The sequence below is a fragment of the Suncus etruscus genome, chromosome X (genome assembly GCF_024139225.1).
Source record: "Suncus etruscus isolate mSunEtr1 chromosome X, mSunEtr1.pri.cur, whole genome shotgun sequence".
NCBI classification, from domain to species: domain Eukaryota; kingdom Metazoa; phylum Chordata; class Mammalia; order Eulipotyphla; family Soricidae; genus Suncus; species Suncus etruscus.
Window position 1 is genome coordinate 19780291 of NC_064868.1, and position 24699 is coordinate 19804989.

Sequence of the window (24699 nt, forward strand, 5' to 3'; positions counted from 1 at the left end):
CCCAATCAGTTATTTTTTGTTTGCTTGTTTGTTTTTGGTCCACACTTGGTGACGCTCAGGGGTTACTTCTGGCTATGCACTTAGAAATCACTCCTGACTTTAGGGGACCATATGGGATGCCAGGTATTGAACCCAGGTCCATCCTGGGTTAGCTGCATGCAAGGCAAATGCCTTACCGCTGTGCTATCACTCTGGTTCTGTCAGTTATTATTTTTGTGGGCCACATCTGTCGGTGTTTAGGGCTTACTCCTGGATCTAAGTTTGGGATCACTCCTGGTGGTGCCTGGGGGACCATATGTGGTGCTGAGGATTGAACCCAGCTCAGCAAGGCAAGCATCCTACATGCTCTATTATCTTTGCAGCTCCCTTGATACAGTTCTCTTTTGTAATGTTTTAATTTAATTTTGTTTTAAAATACTATTTTTTTTAATTTTTATTTTTAATTATGAGAACAAGGGTGCAAAGTAAGAGGACAAGGTAAAGTTACAGTGGAAGGACAATCAACCATAACATAATTCTCAGAAGTCCCCTTGCTGATATATTAACTTTGAAATTTCAGCCAAAGAACATTAAGATAAATAAGACAGAATCCATGTACAATTACTTTGTCCCTCAAGTCCCCAGATTGTAACACATTATAATATTTCTTAACAGTACACAAGGCAATCTAAAGCCATAAAACTTATGTAACTCCTTAAACATTACAGGCATAGTATTTTCTTACATTTCCATATACATGCATATTAGCTTAAGTTAACCTCAAATTTTAAGTGAGTTCTTTTTAAGGATTAAAGTCAAAGGAGCACAGTAAGAATGGTGTTAGAGTGGCAATTGTTGTTTGCATAGGCCCACCAAAATATGAGGGACATGGAAAGAAATAACCTTGGCCTAAGTACAAAGAGACCAGACCCCTGAAGTTTCCTGGCACAAGACCAAGTCTAGGCTCCAAGCAAGCTAGATCGTCCAATCCAATACATTGTCTGTAGTGCCAACACACTTTTATTTTTCACACAGTCTCTGTTGTTGATATCATGTTTCTGTATTAAAGATCCTGGAATCTGCATATCTTACATTGAAGTCAGGACGTGGAGCATCCTCTCCTTTCACCTCCCAATCAAAGGGCAATGCAGGGAGCCCTGTCCTGTAAGCAGGTCGTTGTTGTTGTTAAGTCTTCTCAGTGTTAAGGGAAGTCTCTTTTGAGCAGGTCGAAGTCTGAGCAGTGTAGGTCTTCCGTGGTAGAGGATTGCTTCCAGGTGATGTTATAGACCAGCCTGGATGTTTCGTGGATAGCTTTCCTGGTTCAGGGGAGAATGGAATATGCCCTTTCTTCTGAGGTCTGTGCCAGGTCGTTATGTCAATGTTCAGGGTGTAAGGTCCCTTTGCACTACAAGGTTTGTGTGTTCCAATCTCTATTAGATAGGATTTTATTTGTATTTATACTATTTTCCCATTTTAATGTGCCTATGCAAATAAGAAGCAATGCCACATGGTGTTATTGGCACATATGGGGGCCATAAGAACAATTACAATGATTCCATTGAGATGATTCAATCATAAGCATTAAACTGGGGGACTCTTCCACCAAAATTCCTTGTTAAACAGCTCAAAAAGAGAAGATAAAAAGTGGTTAGAATCATCACTGTATAAGACAACATTTAGTAAGAATTATAGCTGTCAGAGAAAAAAATCAAAATATTCTAAAGAAATACGTGTCCATTTTATGTATCTTGAAACAGTTTGGGGTTGTCACACACAATGCACAGCTTTGGGCTGTGATTACGATTCTACACTACTGAAGTTAAAAAGAGTAAACTAGGTTAGTGATGTTTGAGAAGGGGTTAGAGAGTTAAAGAGTAAAAAAGAGCTTTGTAGGGGTGTGGGAAAGGGGAGAATACAAAATAAACATTCTGTATACGGAAAACATAACATAAAATAACATAACATAACGGAAAACATAACATAAAATACTATTAATAATGGTTTCTCATGAATGTAATTCTATCAGCTTAAACATCAGTGTACCTGTCTCCCTCCCTAAAGGAGCCCAGCTTCCCTCCCTCTCACACTTCCCCCAACTTAATTCTTATTACTATTTTCTTTTGTTTGTTTTTTGGGCCACACCCGTTTGATGCTCAGGGGTTACTCCTGGCTAAGCCCTCAGAAATTGCCCCTGGCTTGGGGGGACCATATAGGACGCCGGGGGATCGAACCGCGGTCCTTCCTTGGCTAGCGCTTGCAAGGCAGACTAGCGCCACCTCTCTGGCCCCTTATTACTATTTTCTTGTACTCAAGGCAAACTGATTTGAGGTCCTTACTAACAATATTGTAGTAAATGTTCCACCTAGTGGTAGTTCTAAGAATGCAGCGCCCTCTGCAATCCTTTACAGTGTAAGAAAAAATTTCAATATGATAGTACGCTTATGTTCAGAATTATTCTTAATGGTTTTATTTGGGAGAAACAGAAAACTATGTGCTTTCTTCCATAACAATATGAATTCTGTTACTGCTATTAGGTACACAACTACTGAATTTTCAGGCCATTGGAAAGCTTTTCTGCTTTTCTTTTTCATGGGTAGAAGCCATAACCCTAACTCCAAGTGTCGTTCATTCCCTACACACCTCTCCTGCCTCAAGTATACACTAGAGATAAATATTGCTGAAGAATTTCTTTTTTAAAATATTTTTTTATTTAAACACCTTGGTTACAAACATGATTCAGTCATATCAGATGACACCCCCCCAATCACCAGTGCAACATTCCCATCACCAATGACCCAAATATCCCTCCTCCCCTCCCCGCCCCTACCTGTACTCTAGACAGGCTTTTACTTCCCTCATATATTCTCATTGTTAGGATAGTTCGCAATGTGGTTATTTCTCTAACTAAACTCATCACTCTTTGTGGTGAGATTCATGAGAAGAATCTTGAGATTCATTAGAAGAATTTCTAAGTAGAAACCAGGCTCACCTTACACATAGATTATCCATATAAAGGACCAGAGCAAGCTCAGTAAGACTTGAAGCATATAACCCAGGTTTCTAAAGAGGTAAGGAAACTGCTGGGGTCCTACATGTATTTGCCCAAGATGGTAGCAGTAACAGCTGGATTTGTTTATTATGTTTCTTTTTAAAATTAAGACAGCTTCTATTTATTTTACAATATACAAAGGTATATTGTCCCACCATAATAGAATTTTACTGTAAACAACACAAGTACCACCAAAATTTCCAAATACTTAGAAATTAAACAATATAATTTTTATTCCAAGGACAAAGAAAGAACAAAAAGGTTCCCCAAGAAGAATTAGAAAATAATTTGAAAGAGTTTGAAGACAAATTTTAGAAATTTATAACATTAAATGAGTTCTCTGTGTTTTATAAGGAGCATTCTCATATCAATAGCTTTAAGTTTCTCCCTCAAAAATCTAGAAAAGGAAGTGTATAATAGCCTCCATTTTAGTAGAGAAGGGAAATAGGTTTAAAAGCAGAAATCAACAAATTGAAGATAGAGAAACAATAGAGAAAAATCAGTGAAACCAAGAGTTTTGGGCAGGTCAGTAAACTTGTTAAACCTAAATACTGCAAAGAGAAAAAAGAGAAATGAGACAATTTATCAGGAGCAGAAGTGAAACTCTTAAGAGTCAACTAAAAAAAAGAAATGATTGCAATCAAATCCATAAGTTTTGTTTTCTCAAATATCATTTTGCTGGAGAGCCTAGAAAATGAGGGCTGAGCTCTGTAGCCTCAACAGTTAGGATCTAGAGAAAACCCAGCTGATTCATGTAGGTAGTCAGGAACCTTGGGGGTTGGTAAAGGAGGGTACAGAAGGTGAGAACCATAAACTTATGATAATAGCTTTTTCCATTTATGATAATCAAGTCACACAACTCATTTGAGTCAAGTGCCATTAGCAGAGAGGACAAACATGCCCATCCTCATGAGAAAGTTTTGAAGGGCCTAGAAGTTAGATAAATCCTGCAAAAACTTGAGATACTTCTCGACTAGAATTGTTTCACTTTATTAATTTATAATTTATAAATATGCTTGGAAGAATGTTACAGAAGGGCAAATCGTTCGTGGTAACATGTCCTATGAGTAATTAGGACCTAGTTCAGAGTTGATGGTTCGACTTTATTGTCTCTTTGTTATCTGTTACGGAAATATTTTATCATTGAGAAAAACTAAGACTTGAGCTAAGTAAAAGGAAAGTCACACCAGGATTGGGGAGATAGGAACTCAAGTGCCTTGTGTATGGAGAGCCCTAAGATCTCTCCTCAGCACTGCATGCCCCCACTCCAACTCCAACAATGGCTGTCAAGTACCACCTTTGGAGGTGGCCCCTGCATAAAGGATTTCTCTCAAATTTTCATTACCAGGACTACCACTGCTAATATTTTTTTCACCCATACTTTTTTCTAAACATGCATCTCTATTTATGCAGAAGAAATTTTTTAGAAAAAGAGGTCAGCATTATAGATTTATGCCAATATTTCATGACATAATTTCTGTACTATTATTGCATCACATAAAGTTTCATCATACTTCACTTACAGATAGAACCCAACAACAGAAGATAAAATGCTTCTGTCATTGATTTGAGATTGGTTTGTAGGTTTCTTGCTGTCATTAGCGGTTCACTTCATCCTCTTATTTTTCTTGGATTAGGTCCTGGGAATGGAATGAGACTCTTTGGACTGTTGCTATATATTGACAAATTGACCCTAGAAATGCATGCTCTGTTTCCACTTTGGTTATATTTTTGAAGTCAGATAGGTATTCCAGCAAAATAGCACTATTTCATTCTTTTAATTTGCCTTAAGAATTATTTCTGGAAGTGAAATTATTGGCATTTTCATTTCCTCTGTAAAACGTTTTTCCATTGATAGTAGATACCTTGCCTAGTTTTCTATTTAGGATGCTCATATTTTTCTTTATTAAAATGCTCTTTCAAGTATATTTTCTCTAAATTTCCCTTATTTTAGGGGTGAGGTAAGTCCTTACTTGTAATGCTCAGGGCTTACTCCTTACTTGGTAGTCAGGGGTCACCCCTGACAGAGGCTGTAGTGGATGCCGGAATCCAACCCAGGGTGGCTGCATACAAGGCAAGCCCCCTAACCACTGTACTACCACTCCAGACCTTTACTTTCTTTTTTGACTTCGTAATATACCTAGAGTTGGTGAAATTCTCCATCATTATACAATTTGTATTGTCATGGTTTTTGCCTCTGATATTAAACTTATAATGAGCTTCCCTACCCCATGCTTAAGTATAATTTTACCTGGTTTTCTTTTATCTTTCTATGATTTCTGTCTTTTGCATTTAAATCTTTTTTGTTGGATCACCATAAGTCTTCTCTCAGTCTTATTTTTCCCAGCAGTACTTGGGATCAAACCTGGGGCCATGCCAACAGAGCATGCACTCCAGCCCACATTTGAAATCTTTGAACCTATTTTCCAATTTTAGAACGAAAAGTGACTTGAATTCTTAGCTAGTAATACTAATTTGTTTCTTTACTATCCTGCAGTTTCACTTTATCAATATATTGACTTCTCTGTTTAGTGTTTGGGTAAGGGAGTTGAGACCACAACTGGACATGCTCAGAAGTGGCTTTTCGTGGTGTTGGTGACCATCTGTGGTGCCAGGGATTTGAACCAGGGATAGCAGGGTACAAGGCAACCCCTGAGCTCTCTCTGGCTTATTACACTACTTCTTTATACAGACATATTTAGTTCACTCTTGATATTTTTAAGATTTTTATTTAGTTCCATTGACTTGTCTTGCTGTTATTTAATGTCGTTTTTTTTCAGTGCTGGGAATTAAACCTAGGACCTCTACTGCTGAGCCACATTCCTGGCCCTATTCTTATCATTTCAAAATATATTATTCCCATGCATCTCTAATATATGAAAATACCAGAATGGTTGACATAATAGCTTCTGTCCCATCACTGTTGTAAGAGTAATTTTACTCTTACAAATTTCGACAGGGTTGGAGTTATGGCTCAGCACTAACACACACCTCCCATGTATGAGGTCCTGGGTTTGATCCCAAGCACCGTCACAGGGGCTGGAGCGATAGTACTGCGGCAGGGCATTTGCCTCGCAAGTGACAGACCTGGGTTCAGTTCCCGGCATACCATATGGTCCACCAAGCCTGCCAGGATCAATTTCTGAGCACAGAGCCAGGAGTAACCCCTGGGGATGTGGCCCCCCCCAAAAAAATCCACCAAAAAGCCCAACAACAACAACAGCAAAAACTCAAGCACTGGGCCCGGAGAGATAGCACAGTGGTGTTTGCCTTGCAAGCAGTAGATCCAGGACCTAAGGTGGTTGGTTCAAATCCCGGTGTCCCATATGGTCCCCCATGCCTGCCAGGAGCAATTTCTGAACAGACAGCCAGGAGTAACCCCTGAGTGCTGCCGGGTGTGGCCCCAACCCCCCCCCCCAAAAAAAATAAAAAAAAGCCTCAAGCACCATCATAAAATTTGAAAATTGGCATTTGGTGTCAAGGGTTCAGGGTAAGTTTTAGCACTTGTGTTGCATATAGCCACCTGGGACAATCCTTAACAACACATATGATCCGCTGAGCTCCGACAGGAGGATCCCTGAACAGATTCAGGAGTAATCCCTAACTGGGTGTGGCTCAAAAACCTTTGACATTTATTTATTTGGGGCAGCTCTTGATTTGGGGAGGGGGTTGAGCCACACTGGGTGGCACTCTGGGGTTACTCCTGGTTCTGTGCTCAGAAACCACTCTTAGCAGGCTTGGGAGACCATATGGGATACTGTGGATAGAACCAGGGTCCATCCAAGGTCAGCCATGTGCAAAGTAAACGCTCAACTGCTGTGCTATTGCTCTGGCCCCTTTTTTGTTTGGCCACACCTGGTGAAGCTCGGGTTACTCCTAGCTATGCGCTCAGAAATCGCTCCTGGCTTGGGGGACCATATGGGATGCTGGGGGATTGAACCTCGGTCCATCCTATGCTGGCATGCACAAGCAGATGCCGTAACGATTGCGCCACCACTCCGGTCCCTCCTTGTATTTTATTTTCCCACACCCAGCAGTGCTCAGGGTTTACACCTGACTGCACTCGGGTCACTCCTAGCAGGGCTTGGGGACCCAAATAGGGTTCTGGAGATTGAACTTGAGTCAGCCACATGTAAGACAAGTGCCCTGCTCACTGAAATATCTCTCTGGGACCTTATTGAAATAAAAATAATAGAAAATTTATGTTCTGCAATTTGTTCTTATAAGAAACACTTATAGAAACTGTATACACAGGGCCTGGAGCAATAGTGCAGTGGGTAGGGCAGTTGTCTTGCACATGGACTATCTACTTCCATTCCTGGCCCCCCATATGGGCCCTTAATTTCTTCCAGGTATGATCTCTGAGCACAGAGTTCAGGAGTAAGCTCTGAGTACCCCTGGGTGCCACCAAAACAACTATATATGCAATCACGTATCTAAAATAATGAGTGAATATTTCTGTACTTTCACCCCTCACTGACTCTTTTTTTACCTTTAGTATTTTTTATTTAAACTTTATTTATTGATTCATTCATTCATTGATCGATTGGTTTCTGGGCCACACCCAGTGGCACTTAAGGATTACTCCTGGCTCTGCACTCAGAAATCATCCCTGGCAGCCTGGGGAACCATATAGGATGCTGGAAATCGAACTGGGTCCCTCCCCAGTTAGCCGAATGCAAGGCAAATGCCCTACCGCTGTGCTATCTCTCTGGCCCCTACCCATTGTATTTCTAAAAGAAGAATTTTTGTGTAAAATGTTGGATATAAACCTGGGCACTCTTTTCTTTTTTGTGGTTTTTGGGTCACACCCGGCAGTGCTCAGGGGTTATTCCTGGCTCCAGGCTCAGAAATTGCTCCTGGCAGGCACGGGGGACCATATGGGGTGCCAGGATTCGAACCGATGACCTCCTGCATGAAAGGCAAATGCCTTACCTCCATGCTATCTCTCCGGCCCCCATGGGCACTCTTTTCTTAAGTATATCTTTATAGCCTGTAAACATAACGATGAGCCCACTTTTAAAAATACCAGAAGATGATGGGGAGATAAACCACATGGTAGAATACAGACTCAGCTTGTGCAAGGCCTTGAGTTTTATTTATCCTTGCCATTACACTACCCCATGGGTACCACATCCTGAGCCTGAGCACCAAACTGTCAGCCCACAATGATGGTGAAATATTTTGGGAGATGGTCCCCAGATCCCCTTCCTGAGCACTGCTAGAGATGGCCTATAAAAACAAGTGTCGACAGGGACAGAGGCTGTCACTTATGGGCCTGGAGCATAGACTGGTGTACGTGAAGCTTGGAGTTTCACCCTACCACTGCATGACCTCTGAGCTCCTCCTTGTCTGCTGAGGAGGCACCTTCCTCACTAAACCCCCCCCCCTTAAAATACTAGTGGATACATTTTGTTCAGAAACGGTGCTGCCAAGTTAATCCATCAGCCCGTAAGCTATAGAGACTGACTGCTTTTTGTTTGCTTCCCCTACAGCTTCCTGGAAGTTCTCATTAAAGTTAGAAATAGACACAACGATGTGGTTCCCACCATGGCCCAAGGAGTTATTGAATACAAGGAAAAATTTGGTTTTGATCCACTAATTAGCAGTAACATTCAATATTTTCTGGACCGATTTTATACCAACCGCATCTCTTTTCGTATGCTTATCAATCAACACAGTAAGTTCAGTTTTGTTGCTCTTGTCGCCTAAATATTTTCCTTTACCTCACTTTTTCTTTTTTTTTTTAACCAATTTGCCCTTTTTCCTGTAGAAAGTTCATATTTTTCTTAAATGAATATTACCAGAAAACTGGTTTATCAGCTAGTTTAACCCACTGTGCTCTCTGCCTATGGAGCCAGGGTGCAATAGCTGCAAACAGCAAGTAGACTTCTTGGTGTAGCCGCTGGTGGCTTGTATGGGCTGTTTTAAGCAAGAGAGTCCTTTGCAGTGTACAGTTACAACTACAGTTGTAACTACTTTTGTGATCCCCAAACTTAGGATCACAACAGGTCTGTGGGGGACACTTGGAATGCCAACAGGGACCTCCATTGGCCAGGGATCCCCATTGGCCAAACAACTATGCCACCTGCACAAACTGCAGAACAAGGAGCGTGTGATTGAGTCTCTACACCAGGCCAAGTTCAAGTTCCCGATGTACCAGAAGAGTCACGGTTCCAAGTAGTGGGGCTTTACCAAGCTTAATGTGGATCCATTTGCAGACCTGATGGCTACAAAAAGGCTCATCCCAGATTACTGTGGGGTAATATTTATATCCTGAATTGTGGGCTTCTGAACAAAGGGCAGGTTCCTCCTGAGTTCCTGTTTCCTACCTTATCAGTCCGTCCCATCCCTCCCTAACGCAATGCATTGTGCTTCTTACCCTCACCCTGCCTAGTGCTAATCATTAGTGTTCTGTGCTCAGAGACATCCTTGAAAGGATGTGTTGCAAATGTGTTGCTCAGCCCTTGTCTTCCCTTTCCTGCTGGGAGAAGGAACTAGCTTTGACAACAGTTGGACATTTATGTTTTCATATGTCTCATGGAGTAGGTCTTTTCTTCATTCAGAACATCGCATGACTTCTATATTTTTAAAATCAATTAATTATAATTATTTGGGGCCACACTAAGCAGTACTTAGGAGTTGCCCCTGGCTCTACACTCACGCATCACTCCTGGTGGTGTTTGGGGGACTGTATGAAATGTCAGCGATGGAACCTAGGTTGACCACATGCAAGGCGAGCAGCCTACGCACTGTACTATCGCTTTGGCTCCAATTTATATATTTTAAAGCATTGATACTAGGGGCCACTGGATTTGCTGTGCAATTGAGCTTTTATTTCTTTTTTTGGGGGGGGGGGCGCACCCGTTTGATGCTCAGGGGTTACTCCTGGCTAAGCGCTTAGAAATTGCCCCTGGCTTGGGGGGACCACATGGGACGCTGGGGGATCGAACCGTGGTCCTTCCTTGGCTAGCGCTTGCAAGGCAGACACCTTACCTCTAGCGCCACCTCACTGGCCCCGAGCTTTTATTTCATGGTGACCTGTGAAATTAGATTAATTGAATTAACCCATCATCTTGTACCAGGCATTTTAGTTTGTTCTCCAAACTCAGAAGCAGATAAAGGGAAAAGAAAACAACTTAAATTTTCCTTTTTAGAAAACACCATTTTTCTCCTCAAATTTATAATTCTTTGAAAAAGCCTTCATATTGCTAGAGTCTAAATCATCCTTTTTGCCAAATCAGAAATAAAATAAAGGGCATCTTTGTCTTGCTCATTTGATTTATTTAGTTAAAGGAGTGATAGGGAGCTCTTAAATGTGGGTTTATTTTTAGATTGCCTTTTACAAATAGAAATGAATGTCAATTTATAGGAAGTTTACAGGGGAAAAAGCCCTAAATACTGTTCATCTGAATTATGTGAGCCTTTTTCTAACTTAATATATGTGTCTCCATTTATACGAACATGTTTTTCATTTTAGATTATTGGTTAAGCTTTCCACTTCTTTTTTTCTCCCACTTTTGGAACTTTGCATTTTGTCTTAATGTCCATATTTGCTGTTTCTCATCACTAAGAGCTCCACCATTTTATTTGTTCCATCTCCTTTTGAGCAGTGGAGTAAGTCATTTTCAATTTTTCTTGATTTAAAAACTGGTATACCTATATACTTTTGGGTTCAGACTGCTCTTGATGGGGGCTTCTGTGACTTGTTAAGTAAATTTTTGCAAATTTCACATCATGTGTATTTGATTTTTGTTTATTTTGCTTGTTTGAGCGGCACCGGCGGTGCTCAGGACTTATTCCTGGCGGACTCTGAGGACCATATGGGATGCTGGGGATTTAACCCAGGTCAGACACATGCAAGGCAAACACTCTATGTGTTTTGCTATCACTCTATCCCCACATCTGGTATAGTTGAACTTTTAAAAGTACCTGAACATTGTTAGTTTGTATAGCTTTTCCCAAGTGGACAATTCCACCACGTGAGGGCGGTATAGTACTGGGGTGATCATTACCTCTGGTTCAAGTGATTTTTTTTTTTCTGAGAAGAGGTGGTAAGCCCAATCAATGAGTTTGGGGAACCTCTGGTGTATATTACACTGAAGAGGAATCTCCATAGTGGAGGCATTTAAAGCCTTCACGGGGAAGACACTTCATACTGGCCTAATGGTGCAGCCTGTGTTTTTCTGAATATTTAGTGAGTTTGGGAATGAATGTCTAGAAGAGTATTGAGAAGGCGGGTCAGTTCTGCCAAGAGGAAAGTGATTTATTTCCTCTAAGTCACATTGTCTTGGGGAGAAAGGGTTGAACACTTTGCACGTGTCACTGCTTTAGTGATAGGCACGAAATGTGTCTTTCAGCCTGTCATTGTCCCATGGTACCTGCTACTCATCACCTGTCATGTGTCTGAATTCTGTTGCTTTGAGTCCATGTGAATTCAGAATGATTTTTACAAATATGAGATTGCTTTTAAAACACAAACATCCCTGCGTTTCTCTGCTTAACCTCCTGCTTAACCTGTGTAACTTTTGCCTACTTAGTTTTGACCACCTCTCTTTGTGTGTGTGTGTGTGTGTGTGTTTTTAGCTCTTCTGTTTGGCGATGATGATTCTAATCCAGCTCATCCTAAACACATCGGAAGCATTGACCCCACCTGTAATGTAGCAGATGTAGTGAAAGGTAAGAAGACTATCATTCTGGTTGTCATGGTAGTATAAGTGGGATTGTGGGTTTTTTGTTTTGTTTGTTGTTTTGTTTGGGTTTGGGGGCCACACCCAATAGTGCTCATGGGTTATTCCTGGATTTGTATTCAGGAATCACTCTTGGTAGTGATTCCTGAGCACAGATCCAGGACTAACACTTGAACATTTCCGGGGGTGCCCCCAAACAAAAACAAAAGAATGAGAAATCTTTGGGAAGGATAATTTTAAAATAACACACTTAAATGCTTGGTACAAAATCTTCCTCTAGCTGTTACCTATCTGAAAATTTTAGAGACTGCTGACACTGCTTTATATGACATACAAATGGTTATCCTAAGAGAACATCATTATTCTACCTCACAAATAGTGTCTCCCCCTCTTCAGGTTCTTGAGGTTGAAAGAGCCCCCACATAAGCTAGCTCAAGAAACAGGTTTCTGAAAATAATCTAGTAGGTTCCTTGATTTCCAACAGCAGGAAACACTTTCAGGTTGGAGCTATAGACATTAAAGGCAGAAAATATGAGAAAAGGTTGTTTTCTATGTATCTTCAGAACTGAGGCCACCAAGTCTGGGCCCTGTCTTTTGACTGGTAGGCTTGCGTAGAGCAGTACTTCTTCAACTTTTCCACTCACAAGTCCTGCCTGCCCAAGACATTTTTACCTGAACCTATGAATATAGGTATATAACAGAAATAAATCAAGCATTTGCAGATAAGTCATAAAGAAATGTAATAAAATTGGCCCCACTCACTTAAGTGACCCTCCCATGGACTCCTGACCCATCATTTAAAAAGTTAGGGTCTTACTCATATTCTCAAGGAGTTCTTTGACTTTCCACCTCCTTTGAATGCCTCAGTCCTAAATTCCCCATAGTTAACTTTAATTGACTCAGCTTTTCTCTTTGGCCCCATGCTTTAGTCTTCTGCACAGTCTCTGGTTGACTTGTCCTTAGAATGGATGTTCTGCCTCTTTCTTCCTCTTCAGGTTCCGTGTTCTGCTGTATGGAGAAGTAGGTCAGGGCCTTAAGAAGCCCAGGGGTTCCCACTCAGGATGAATAGGGGCCAGAAGCATGACCTTATCAGACTGTTTTGTATCTGAAAGTATTTCTAAGAAGCTGTATATTATCTGCAACTTTTTAAATGCTTCATGGTCCTTGCAGTTTAGCTTGTTGTGGCACTGACTTCTTAAACTTGAGCTTTACAGTGTCTTAGTAGTTAGTGGCATTGGATATTTTCTGTCTTATAAGGAATGGAAGAGCAGAGTTGAACCCTTTTTAAAGGGGTTCTCTACCTGGAGGATCTGTGGTGTATGTGCCTGGTGTAGGCTTTGTATGTGCCTAGTGCAGCATGTTAGCATGTGTAGGTTTAAGCAAAGTGGCCATTCTGTCACTAGGTGGAGATGTAGCATTGTTTGTTGCCAGAGATGAAGCAGAAAGAATACGTGAGCCTTGAATCTTCTTACTAAAGTGCTTTGCAGAGATCCGATGAGGTTTTCTGTCCCCCAGGGCAAAAGGTACAATTTTAATATAATTCTAATTTTTCATCTTTTTGAGGCTTAAATTCTATCCTTCAATATTCATGCTCACACTGATTAATTCTCTTTCATTTTTTCTCCTTTTGCAGAGGTTTCTTTGGCTTTCTCTAGTCCAAGTTGTTCTAATGTCTTTACTGTCTGTGGTTCTTTCTAGTGGTTCAATTCTCAAAACTGAACAAAACAATCATTACTTCTAGGCCAGTAGTTATGTAAAATTTAAATTTGGTAGCAATTTGATGTAAATGAATCCAAACTCATATTCTGAAGCAGGCCCTATCTTACCTTTGCATTATTTAAGGCTGACAGTGTCACTTTTAACATAGAAATTTTTACCACCCCCCCTTTCTCTTACCTTTGAATCTTAAACAGTTAGTTACTTTGTGCAGGGTTAAGGCATTTGCCTTGAATATATCCAGCCTGGATCAATCCCCAGCACCATATTTGGTTCCCTGAACACAGAGCCAGGAGTAAATCCTGAGTACCTAGCCCCAACCCACCCCCTTGCAAGTCTGTTCAGGAGTAGTTTAAACTGATTTGAATATATTATCTTTAAAGTTGTAGAAATGAAACAAATCAGAAAACTGTCTGGCTGTTACTCACTTTCTTAGCTATCAAGTAGTCATGTGGCCAAGAAGTGTTTTATTCCTAGGGATCGCCCAAGAAAAATGAAAGCTTGTTTTCCAAAAGATTTGGATGCAGAGGCCAGGAAAATAGCTTAAGAGGTTGGAACTCTTTCCTGGCATGAGGAGGCCCTGGGTTTGAATCCCAGCATTGCTTGGTTTCCCCCCAGTATGACCCTGCTGGATTCAGCACTGCCTGACCTGAGCATTGAGCCATCCAGCCCACAGCAAAGAGAGATTGCCTAGAGAGGCCCTTGGACATTGCTTGAGAGCACCCCTCCAAAAGTACCCCTTTCAAATGTGGTTGTTTATAACATAAATTATACTAGATTATAAAAGTGGAAACAAAAAGTGGAAAAAGTGTTTGGCGAATGGAGAGACAACATATGGTACATTGGTGCCACCAAATATTACTCAGCTTTTAAAGGAATGAAGTGCAGAGTCTTTCTGCTGCCACATTGGTGCCTCCTAAAGACATGATTCTAGGTTAAAGAAGGCAGAAATAAAAGATGATGTGATTTCCTTTCACAAGAAATGTCCAGGAGAGCAAATCTACCGTATTTTCTGGCATATAAGACGACTGGGTGTATAAGACGACCCCCTAATTTTGCAGTTAAAACATAGGTTTAGGCCTATATTTGCTGTATCAGACAGAACGTTCCTGTGCTACAACTGTATGTACCACAGTGAGCCAATCACAACAAGCAAAGTTTCAAAGGTTAGACTGTAATAGACTTCCTCTCTGACTCTGGCCAATCTGAGCAGGCTTTTGACAGTGTAGATTTGGGTCCAAAACATTGTCTAATTTGCATGCATAAAAAGCCTGCTTGGATTGGCTGAGTTAGAGAGGTGGTCCGAGCAGCCTTGCAGTGATTGGTCCCTTATCATAGGCACCTTTTCTGGCAATTCCCTGGTGGCATCAGTTAATCTCCCCCACTACATGAACCAAACAACACCCCATACTCGGACCCTAGCACTGAACCACCAACACGGTTAGCTGGATTTTGCCAGAAGTGGCCCCCAGATCTCCTGAGCACTGTTTGGGAGCCCCCAAGAAAGAGATTTGGAAACTCTGTGGTCTGATTTTTTTTGTTTTGTTTAGCGGCATATTGAAACATTTTTCGGGATATACTTGGTGTATAAGACGACCCCCATTTTCAGTTAACTTTTTTTTGTTTCAAAAGTCATCTTATACACCGGAAAATACGGTATATGAAGTAGATCTGTGGTTGCCTATAGCTGGGTGAGGGACTGCAGGATTTCTTTTCTAGGTGATGATGCAGCATTGATTATGGTACTAGGTGTGTAGCTCTGTAGATATACCGAAAGCCAGAGACTTGCATGTGCATTTATCTGGGGATTCTATGGGGGGAAACTGTGGGACAAAATTAGATCTTAGTAACATCTTGGTTTTGATGTTTTACTTTTTTGTATTGGCCCATGCCCGACAATCCTTAAGGACTGATTCTGGCTTTGTGCTCAGGGATCACTCCTGGTGCTGCTCAGGGATTTACTGCAGGGTTCCTGCATGCAAAGCATGTGCTTCAGTCCTTAAAGTTCTCTCCTTAGCCAAGTCTGGCATTAAAAAAGTAAACTAGCAAGGACTACTTGCCTTCTTGCATGCAACAAATCCAGACTTGATGCCTGATAACCCATATGGTCCCAACCCCACCAGGAGTTATCCCTGCATACAGCTAGTGTGGCCCTGAAACAAGCAAAAACCACTAAAAGAAAACCATCTAAAGTTTAAACTTTATTAAACCAAATGATATTTAATGACCATCTAATCAGACATATATAAAGTTCTTTGCAAGTTACAATGTAAATGCAAGACAGAAATCTGGGCTCAAATTATTTTCAAATAGTTCAAGAGAAAAGATACACATGAAATATATAATAGCTTTTATCTTTGGAATTTGTGTGCTCTATTCTGGGATGTAACTTCCTGAAATCTCCCATTTCTGTAATGGACCCCATATTCTTGTCCTGTGTTGTTGTTTTTCTTTTAAAAGCCAGTGGCTGCTGCTCAGACTGATCTCTCTGAGTACCAACCTATTACCTTTCATTAACTTAAAGGACTTTTTCCAAGCACTAGTGGTATCTCCAGTAACTTAAATTGCATGGCTCCTGGAATCCTATCCATTCAGCAGATATTTTTTATTGATGTTGCATTTACAGGTCAAAGTACTATTTTGTAAAGGCAGTAGTGGATTAATTTTAGGTGTGTTGAGTTAGAAATTGTCCTTGTGCAATTATTCTATGAAATCTCTGTTTGTGCCTTGTTATGAGTGTGGTAGCTAAACATTTTTTTTCTTTGCAGATGCATATGGAACAGCCAAATTGCTCTGTGAACAGTATTATTTGGTAGCACCCAAACTGGAGGTCCAGGAATTTAATGGTAAAAGCAAAATGATTTCTCATTGAAATACAAAGCAGCTGACTCAAATGTTGGTTATATCTGAACTATATTTCAGTAGAGAGCCTAAAATTGTGCATTTTCATGTTTGATATCTTTTTATAAACCTCTGTATTTTTTTCTGCAGGCTGTAAAAAGGAGTTTTCTGTAGACTGTGTAATCTGTTAGAGCTTAGTACTCTTGGAACAGACATAAGCATGATAGAAAACCCTTAAAGACAAATTTTGCTCTCAAAATGAATGCTGTCAATAAACATAAGGAAAAGAAGTACAAGTAAAATATAAAGAAGTACCAATTTTTACTTTCAAAATGGAAATGGTTCAAACACTTTTAATAAATTTAAAATTAGTGCCCAGTGACTAAAGCAATAGGACAGTGGGTAAGGCATTTGCCTTGTATGCAGCTCACCTTGGTTCGATCCTCAGCATCCCATATAGCACTCCAAGCACTGCCAGGAGTGTTACCTGAATGCAGAACTTGGAGTAACCCCTGAACATTTCCAGGTGTGACCTAAGAACAAGCCAAAAAATGATGCTCAGGAAAATATCCTCTTTCCAATACTTGTACGTCTGACATATGTTTACATTGGTATAACCTGTGTCAAACATGCTGATGGCATTCTTTCTCTTTGGCCCAGTAAGTTAAATTCATAATGGTCATGTTCTGTGGTTTATTAAACTAAACTTTAGAAGATTTATTATCAGAAAATAGATATGTGATAGATGAATGTACAAGATTAATGATCACTGTGGCTTTCTTCTGGAGAAAAATGAGAGGTTTAATGAAACAAATTGTAATGTGCTCCTAAAATAGAGTACTATACAACCATTCAAAATGATGCTTTAAAATATGTTCTGCCTGCCAAAACCTGAGGACTTTTAAAGCACAAGCTGTTAGAGTTTGCATAATAAAAGTTCAGTGGCGCCTTTTTTTTTGAAGATTTATAGTGTCTAGATATAAATAGCAATGTTCTGTCTAATGTGGTTATAACTGTTTTTTTAATCTTCTGCGATTATTTAAAGGGGGCTAGAGCAGTAGCACAATGGTAGGTCATTTGCCTTGCACACAGCCAACCCAGATGGACCTGGGTTCGATCCTTGGCATCTCATATGTTCTCTGAGCCTAGCAGGAGTGATTTCTGAGAACAGAGCCAGGAATAACTCTTGAGCACTGCTGGATGTGGCCCAAAAACCAAAAAAAGAATCACAAGGTAAAATTTTTATTTGTAAGTTCTGAGAGAAGCTTGTTCCATATAAAATTGCAAAAAAAGTTTCCAACTTTATAGAACTTTGGTTTTACATACATAGGGTTGAAATCTACATGCTCCACAGTGTATTTTTCCTTTATGCTGAAAGTATTTGCATGTTAGTACCATTTAACCATTTTTCATAGTTTTGATTACATAATTTAATAATTTCGTCTTGGGTGCATATTTCAGAATTTCTCATTTTCCCATATTCCATATCATCTGTGATCAAAGTGTGTGTGTGTGGAGGGTGTGTTGTGTGGAGGGTAGGGTAGGAACATTTGTAAAAATATGAACTATTTCTGGAGGGAATATGTGTGTATAGAGCATGGGAATATTTGCAAGCATGAGGAAGTATTTCTGTAGGTTAGCTTCCAGGAACAGAGTAACGTAGTCTTAGGGAATGGGCCTTTAGGACAAATTAAATTCCCTCTCAAAAGTAACAGTGTATTTCTCATATGATGGCATAAAAATGTGATATTTTAGGCTGCTGTGGTAGGATAATTGGCCACATCATTCTCCTAGAAGCTCTGAAATCAAAGCTTCTTTATCTGGTGGGTTCTTCGATGAAGAGTTGTGCTATTGTTCTGACTGAATATACTGCTGAGACACCTGGGATGGGCTTCAGTTTACTTGAATAGGAACAGTATCTGGATTTTCTCCTTCTTGCTGCTGGTGAGGTGGGCCTTGACCTCATTCTCCAGATTTGTGTTGGCAAAACATGGAACTGAAATTTGCAGGTAGTAACCAATTTGCTCTTGTCTGAATGGCAGCCTCACTCCCTCTGAGGGCCTGAGCAGCCAGCCTGTTCTTGCCAATGCCCAGGTGCCAGCTGTCAGCTCTTTTCCTTCCCAGAGAGCCTGTCACGCTGGGCAGCGTACCCCCACCCTGAGAAGAGCTCAATAGCTATTTTTGGCACTGTTGCATGAGCCATATTTGAAGCCCCTTTCTTCTTATTTAAGGTAAATGAGTGCTAAGGGATATTGCTGGTTGCCTCTAATTTGTTCTTTCTTTAGAGTATTCTTAATTTATAGTTATGATTTCTTGAATATTGAAAGTTCTTATGAATGCAGTTAAGAACTATATTTTTATCTTTTCCCTTCCCTTGTCTCTTGTGATATTTAAGGGCATAGACTTGGTTGTGGTACACCAGGGTCACACTCACTAACTTGTTTTGGTGCTGGGAATCACACTTGATAATGTAGGATGGTGCCAGGGACTGAACTCACAGCCTCACACTTGCAAGGCAGACCCTCTACCACTGAGTCATATCCCTCACTAAACCATGAGGCCCCTTGCCCCCACATACACATTGATTTAAATACCTAAGTGTTATTTTTTTGTTCTGTTTTGTTTTTGACCATACCTGATGGCAGTGGTTAATCCTGTTCTTGACCTCAGCAATCACTCCTGGCAAGCTTGGGAGATAATAGGATCATAGGATGTTTGGGATTGGACCTGGGTTGGCCATGTGCGAGGCATGCACCCTACCTGCTATACTATCTCTCCATTCCCTAAGTAGTATTTGAAAATATCCAAATAGTATTTGCACTATGCTTATATACCACATCTTTTATCCACTATCAATGGGCATCTAGGTTGCTTCCAGTTTTTAGACTATTGGTAATTCTATAAAAACAAAACAAAGCATCTTAGGGCCAGAGAGATAGTATAGCAAGTTGGGTATTTATCTTGCATGTGGCAAATCTGCGTTCAATCCCTAGCATCCCATGTGGTCCCCTGAGCCCTCCTGGAGTGATCCCTGAGCACAGAGCCAGGAGTATGTATTGAGCATTGATAGATGTGCTACTCTCCCTCATGAAAGTATAGATATCTCTTTGAATAACTGGGGTTTTATTTTTGGTTTTGTTGGGTAGTGCTGAATTTCTGTGCTTGGAGATATATTTGCTACTGCTTGGGATGCCAGATGGTCCTGGGGGTTGAACCCAGGCTTCCTGCATACAAAGCATGTTCTCTAGCCTATTGAACAATTTCTCCAACCTCTGAGTGTTTTTTCTATTTACCAAGTAAATCTTCAGAATAAAGAGAACTGCAAAATTAAGACCATCATATCTACACCAATCTACTTTCCCACCAACAGTTCACAAGGGTTCCCTTCTTAGATCTATGTCCTTTTCCAACACTTACTATTGTTTGTCTTCTAAGTAATTGCCATTCTCATAGGTGTGTAGTGATCACTCATTGTTATTCTAACTTGCATTTATAGATAATTATGAACATCTTTTCATATGCTTGTTGCCGATCAGTATATTGTCTTTGGAGATATGACCATTATGATCCTCTGCCCATTTTTCAATTGGACTGTTTTTCATCATAGAGTTTTAGGAATTCTTTGAATATCATTGTGTAATATCCCCTCTATTTAACAGGATGTCTTTTTGTTTTGTTGACATTTTCTTTCACAATATAAAAACTTTAGCCTGATGTAGGAACTTTTTAACTTGATATAGTTCCACATGTTTATTTTTGCTGTCTTACCAATGGAATTGATTCCTAAAACATATCTCTAAGGCTGATGATGTCCAGTAGCAAATAGCTTCTGTTTTCTTTTGTGTAATTTATGGCTTCCAAGTTTTTAATTCATTTTTGAGTCCTTTTATTTATATTTATATTTTATTTTATTTATTTTATTATTTTATTTTATCTTATCTTTGGTTTTTGGGCCACACCTGGCAATGCTCAGGGATTACTCCTGGCTCTGCTCTCAGGGATCACTTCTGGCTCGGGACCATATTGCTGACAATTGAATCTGGGTTGGCTACATGCATGGCAAGTGCCCTACCCAGTGTAATCTTTCTCTGGCCCCTGTGTCCATTTTTGTATATGATTTTAAATATTAGTTTAGTTTCATTGTCTTGCATATAGCTATTGAATTTTCCAACACTTTGTATTATAGGTATTTTACTTGCTCTGCTGTTAGCATCTTTATCATAAATTAGTTGTCCATTTGTTTTTGTTTTTCTGCTTTTATTTCTGGGCTCTAAGTTCTGTTCCATTGATCTATTGATCAGTTTTATCGTTTATCATTTTTTGAATGGTTTGAAGTTGGGAGTATATGATATGTTCATTTCTGTTCTTTTTACTCAAGGTTTTTATGCTGTTCAAGGTCTTTAAAGTTTGAAATAAAATTTATAATTATTTGTGTGAAGAATATCATTGGGATTTTGATAATGATGCATTTAATTTGTCTGTTGTTTTGGGAGTAATGCAGTTATTTTAACAATGTTAATTCTTGGGGCTGGGAAGGTGGCGCTAGAGGTAAGGTGTCTGCCTTGCAAGCGCTAGTGTAAGACGGACCGCGGTTCGATCCCCGGCTTCCCATATGGTCCCCCAAGCCAGGAGCGATTTCTGAGCACATAGCCAGAAGTAACCCCTGAGCGTCAAAAGGGTGTGGCCCAAAAACCAAAAAAAATGTTAATTCTTCCTGTGATTCTGGATCATATTTAGCTTTGTGTACTTTATTTCCATCTCTTTGTTTTCTATTTTTCCACTGTGTTACAGTTTCTGCATACAGGTTTTTTTTTCATCTGTTTGGTTAAATTTACCTATCGAATTTTTTTTGAAGAATTGTTTTCCTGATTTCTCTTTCTACTGATTTATTTGTTTATGGAAACACAAATTCTTTGTGTGTCAATTTGGTAACCTACCATTTAACTGTACTCATTTTTTTGTTTTATCTCTTTGCTGGTATATTTGGAATTTTCTTGGTGTATTATTATTATTATTATTGTTATTTTGCCTATAAAAATGATACTGTGCCTTTCTACATTGGATACCGCTTATATCATTTTATATTTTGATATATTTTATCTCATTTTTATTAGCTCTGGATAATACTGTATTGAATAATCTGGGTGAATGTGGAACATCTTTGCCTCTCTTACAGGAATAACTTGCAGGCTTTCACTGTGAAATATATGACGTTAGCTGTTGGTTTGTCAAATGTAGCCATTATTATGTTAAGATATTTTTCCCTTTACACACAATTTTTGAGGGCTTTGAGCAAAAAAGTATGCTGTATCTGGTCAAAGGCTATTTCTGCTTCTGTCAAGATGACTAGATTTTTTTTTGCCAATGTGCTATATATATCCCGGATTTTGTTTTGCATTTGTGCCCCATCTTTACACAGGACTGCATTTGAACTTTTGCCTGTTTCTTACTCTCAGTTCATGTGCCACCACACTCCAGCTCTGCTGTCTGTGATCCCTGGAGGATAGATGTTTTTAAGTTCCATAGATAGCATCAGGGTTTGATACTTTGTGAGCACCTCAGCTAAAAATATGTGAGCACTGTAGCCAGGCACTCAACTTCTGACTCCTAGCAAGTTCCACAACTAAAGGCATGCAGTCGCCTGTGAGTATCACCATTAAAAGAGAAAGTTGCTCATCCAAGCCTGTATGTTGGGCCCCATTTCCCTCCTTCACTGCTACAGCAGCTGTGCAGGGAAGAGAGCACAAGAGCATATAGGCACAGTGCATTGGGGTTGCTGAAGACCATGTCAGTTTCATCAAGCAAAAGGTCAAAGCAGATGAGGAATGAATGGCTGCCTCTGGACATATAGTTGCCATATAGGATAGGATAGAGAGGCAGGATTATTCATAAACACGTTAATCCTTTATAAATGTTAATTATCATTTAAATAACTTCATCAGCAGCTTCCTGATATAGAACCTAGGGCTCTTAATTTATGAGTGTGCGTTCAGTTCCTCTTCTGGTTATGGTTGGCAAATCATTTACCTTCTGCAAAGCCTGTGTCCTTATCTTTAACTATCTGCCACCCCTTGAGCCACACAGCTTTGTCATTAGGACACAGTTGGACACTTGGTGCCAATGCTTTGTAAAATGCTTGGGATGCTATTGGCTTCACAATACATTTGTTCACTTGACTTTCGAGTTCTTTTAATTATTTATTTTGTTAGAGGAAGTTGTTAGGTTAAAATGGCAACAGACAATTATTGTGCTCAAGAAAGTTCCTGTAGTTCAGTCTCTTTAAGTGATTGTGGTTGAGGGTGTGGAAGGAGGCCTAAAATTTTCAGTATCTGCTCAATAGCCCTTGCTGTTCTCAGTGCTTGGCATAGGATTCAGGGTTTCAAGTTTTCTCAGAATTTCGTGGTGTGAGAGGAAGGGGGCTGGAGGCTTCTGGGTTGGGGAGGGGTCTGCCAGCATTCAGTGGAAGAATGTTCTATAAGCCTTACATTTTCTTGACTAATGTGCTTTGTTTCTTGCATCTGAACAGAACCTTGCTGTTTTATTCATTTCACCAAACACTTGGCCAGTGGTAATAAGATGGCACCTCCTATTTATTTTGTTTGTTTGTTTGATTGATTGGGTTTTGCCACACCTAGTGGTGCTCAGGGTTACTCCTGGCTGAGCACTCAGGAATTGATCTGATTCTGGTGGGCTCAGGAAACCATGTGGGATGTCGGGAATTGACATCATAGCTGCTATACCTGCTGCTCTGGTCCTCTGGTGTCTCTCATTTTGATGCACAACTGGCAATATTTGTATGGCCTTATATAATGCTCAGAGCTTCAGACATCGTTGATAATTTTCTAATTTTGCTTAACATTATTTCAAAAAGATAGAGAACATTTGTCTGAGGTCATGTAAGGCTAAGATTATCAAAGAAGGAACTCTGCATATCACCCAAAGTTTGTTGGACTTCAAATCTGAGGCTATGGCTCTGCCCTATCGGAGAGGTGGAAGCTCTGCCAGCATTTTGAGTTTTTGATTGCTCAGGAAATTGGATGCTGATCTCATGCTGAACTCTTTACCAGTCTGTGTCTGTAGTCAGTGATGGCTTTTGTCTTTGTTTTCAGCTAAAGCTCCAGACAAGCCTATCCAGGTAGTATATGTGCCTTCACATTTGTTTCACATGCTGTTCGAGTTATTCAAGGTAAGTGGAATTAAAAACATGGAAAGAAGTCTTCATTTTAAATTACTTTGATTTGGGGCATAATGGATTCATTAGATTAACATAAGAAAAAGGTTTTGCATCACGATTTTAAAATTCTATTTCTGATATCCTGTGGGTTTTATAATTTGTACACTGTGAGATGAAAAATTGCTGTGTACAGTATAGTTTTCATGAATATTAGTACATATTGATTTTGAAGCTTAATTGTACTTTAGTGATTTTATGTAAAATCCATACAATTTTTTCCCTTCTGTTAGGAGATTAGAGATGCTTTTTAGCTTCCAAACCTGGCAAAGGCTTTACTGGTGGTAGCCAGATCAAAATGGAAACAGGTTTATGCACATTTATGCTTCGAGCATTACCCGTGTTGATGCATTAGCAGTTGTTCTGGTCATGAGAGACAGTATCACACTCTTACATATTTGAATCAGTTTGGAAGATTTGTCATGGCAAAAGGAACCATCCACCCATTTCACCCCTCAGATGAAGACTAGAATTTCTGCAATCTAAGCTGTTGCTTTTGTTAACCAGTGGTTAATGGCACCGACAGTTGCAGTGATGCAAGCACAAGGCATCTGCACTACAATTTTCTTTCTCCCAGTGTGTAAAATCCTAAATTGCACACCTGAAAAATCAGTTATGCTGCTTTGCTTCCCCAAATTATAATGTTGTGGATGTAACATTTTAAGGTTAAGATGGGCATTCAGTTGTGAACTTTGAGCAGCTGTGGCTTTTTCAGAATTTTTTTTTTCGCTCACATTTGTGTTGTGGGTTTTTTTTCAGCCAGATGATTAATTTTTGTGTGAAGCATGAATCCTCTCAGGCTTCCTGCCTATCTTTAGAGGAAAGGCACTCTGTATATGCAGTCTGATAAATAGAAATTAAGGCTTCATGAGCCGCTGTAGCCTCATTACATGCAGTCTTTTGGTTGTGAGTGGAATCATTTAAAGCAAAATAAAAAGTAAATAAAAGAGGAAGGAAAGACAGAAAGGAAAAATATTTATTGTGGTGATGGATAGAGGTAAAACTAGGTGAAAACAAAAATAAAGCATTAGGAAAATTGTCCTTTATCTAAGTGTACTTTTAACTAAGTTCTGTCAAGGGAGTGGTGGAATGCCGTATAAATCCAAATGATACTTGCCCCATTAAAGGATCTCTGTGTATAAGAATTCTTATGCTAGTTTCTTTTTTTTAATTGTGGCTTCTGAACTGGCAGT

At 39.8% G+C, this 24699-nt stretch overlaps 1 protein-coding gene and 1 pseudogene across 1 annotated transcript in view; both read left to right on the plus strand.

The window, feature by feature from the left end:
- PDK3 (pyruvate dehydrogenase kinase 3) overlaps positions 1-24699 on the plus strand; it is a 67011-nt gene that overhangs the window by 31368 nt on the left and 10944 nt on the right. Inside the window, exons 4-7 of the mRNA XM_049766776.1 lie at positions 8524-8708; positions 11615-11707; positions 16203-16280; positions 23385-23461. Of these exons, the coding sequence (XP_049622733.1) occupies positions 8524-8708; positions 11615-11707; positions 16203-16280; positions 23385-23461 (433 nt within the window). The remainder of the gene's footprint in view (positions 1-8523; positions 8709-11614; positions 11708-16202; positions 16281-23384; positions 23462-24699) is intronic.
- Positions 8846-8974, plus strand: LOC125999681 (uncharacterized; annotated as a pseudogene).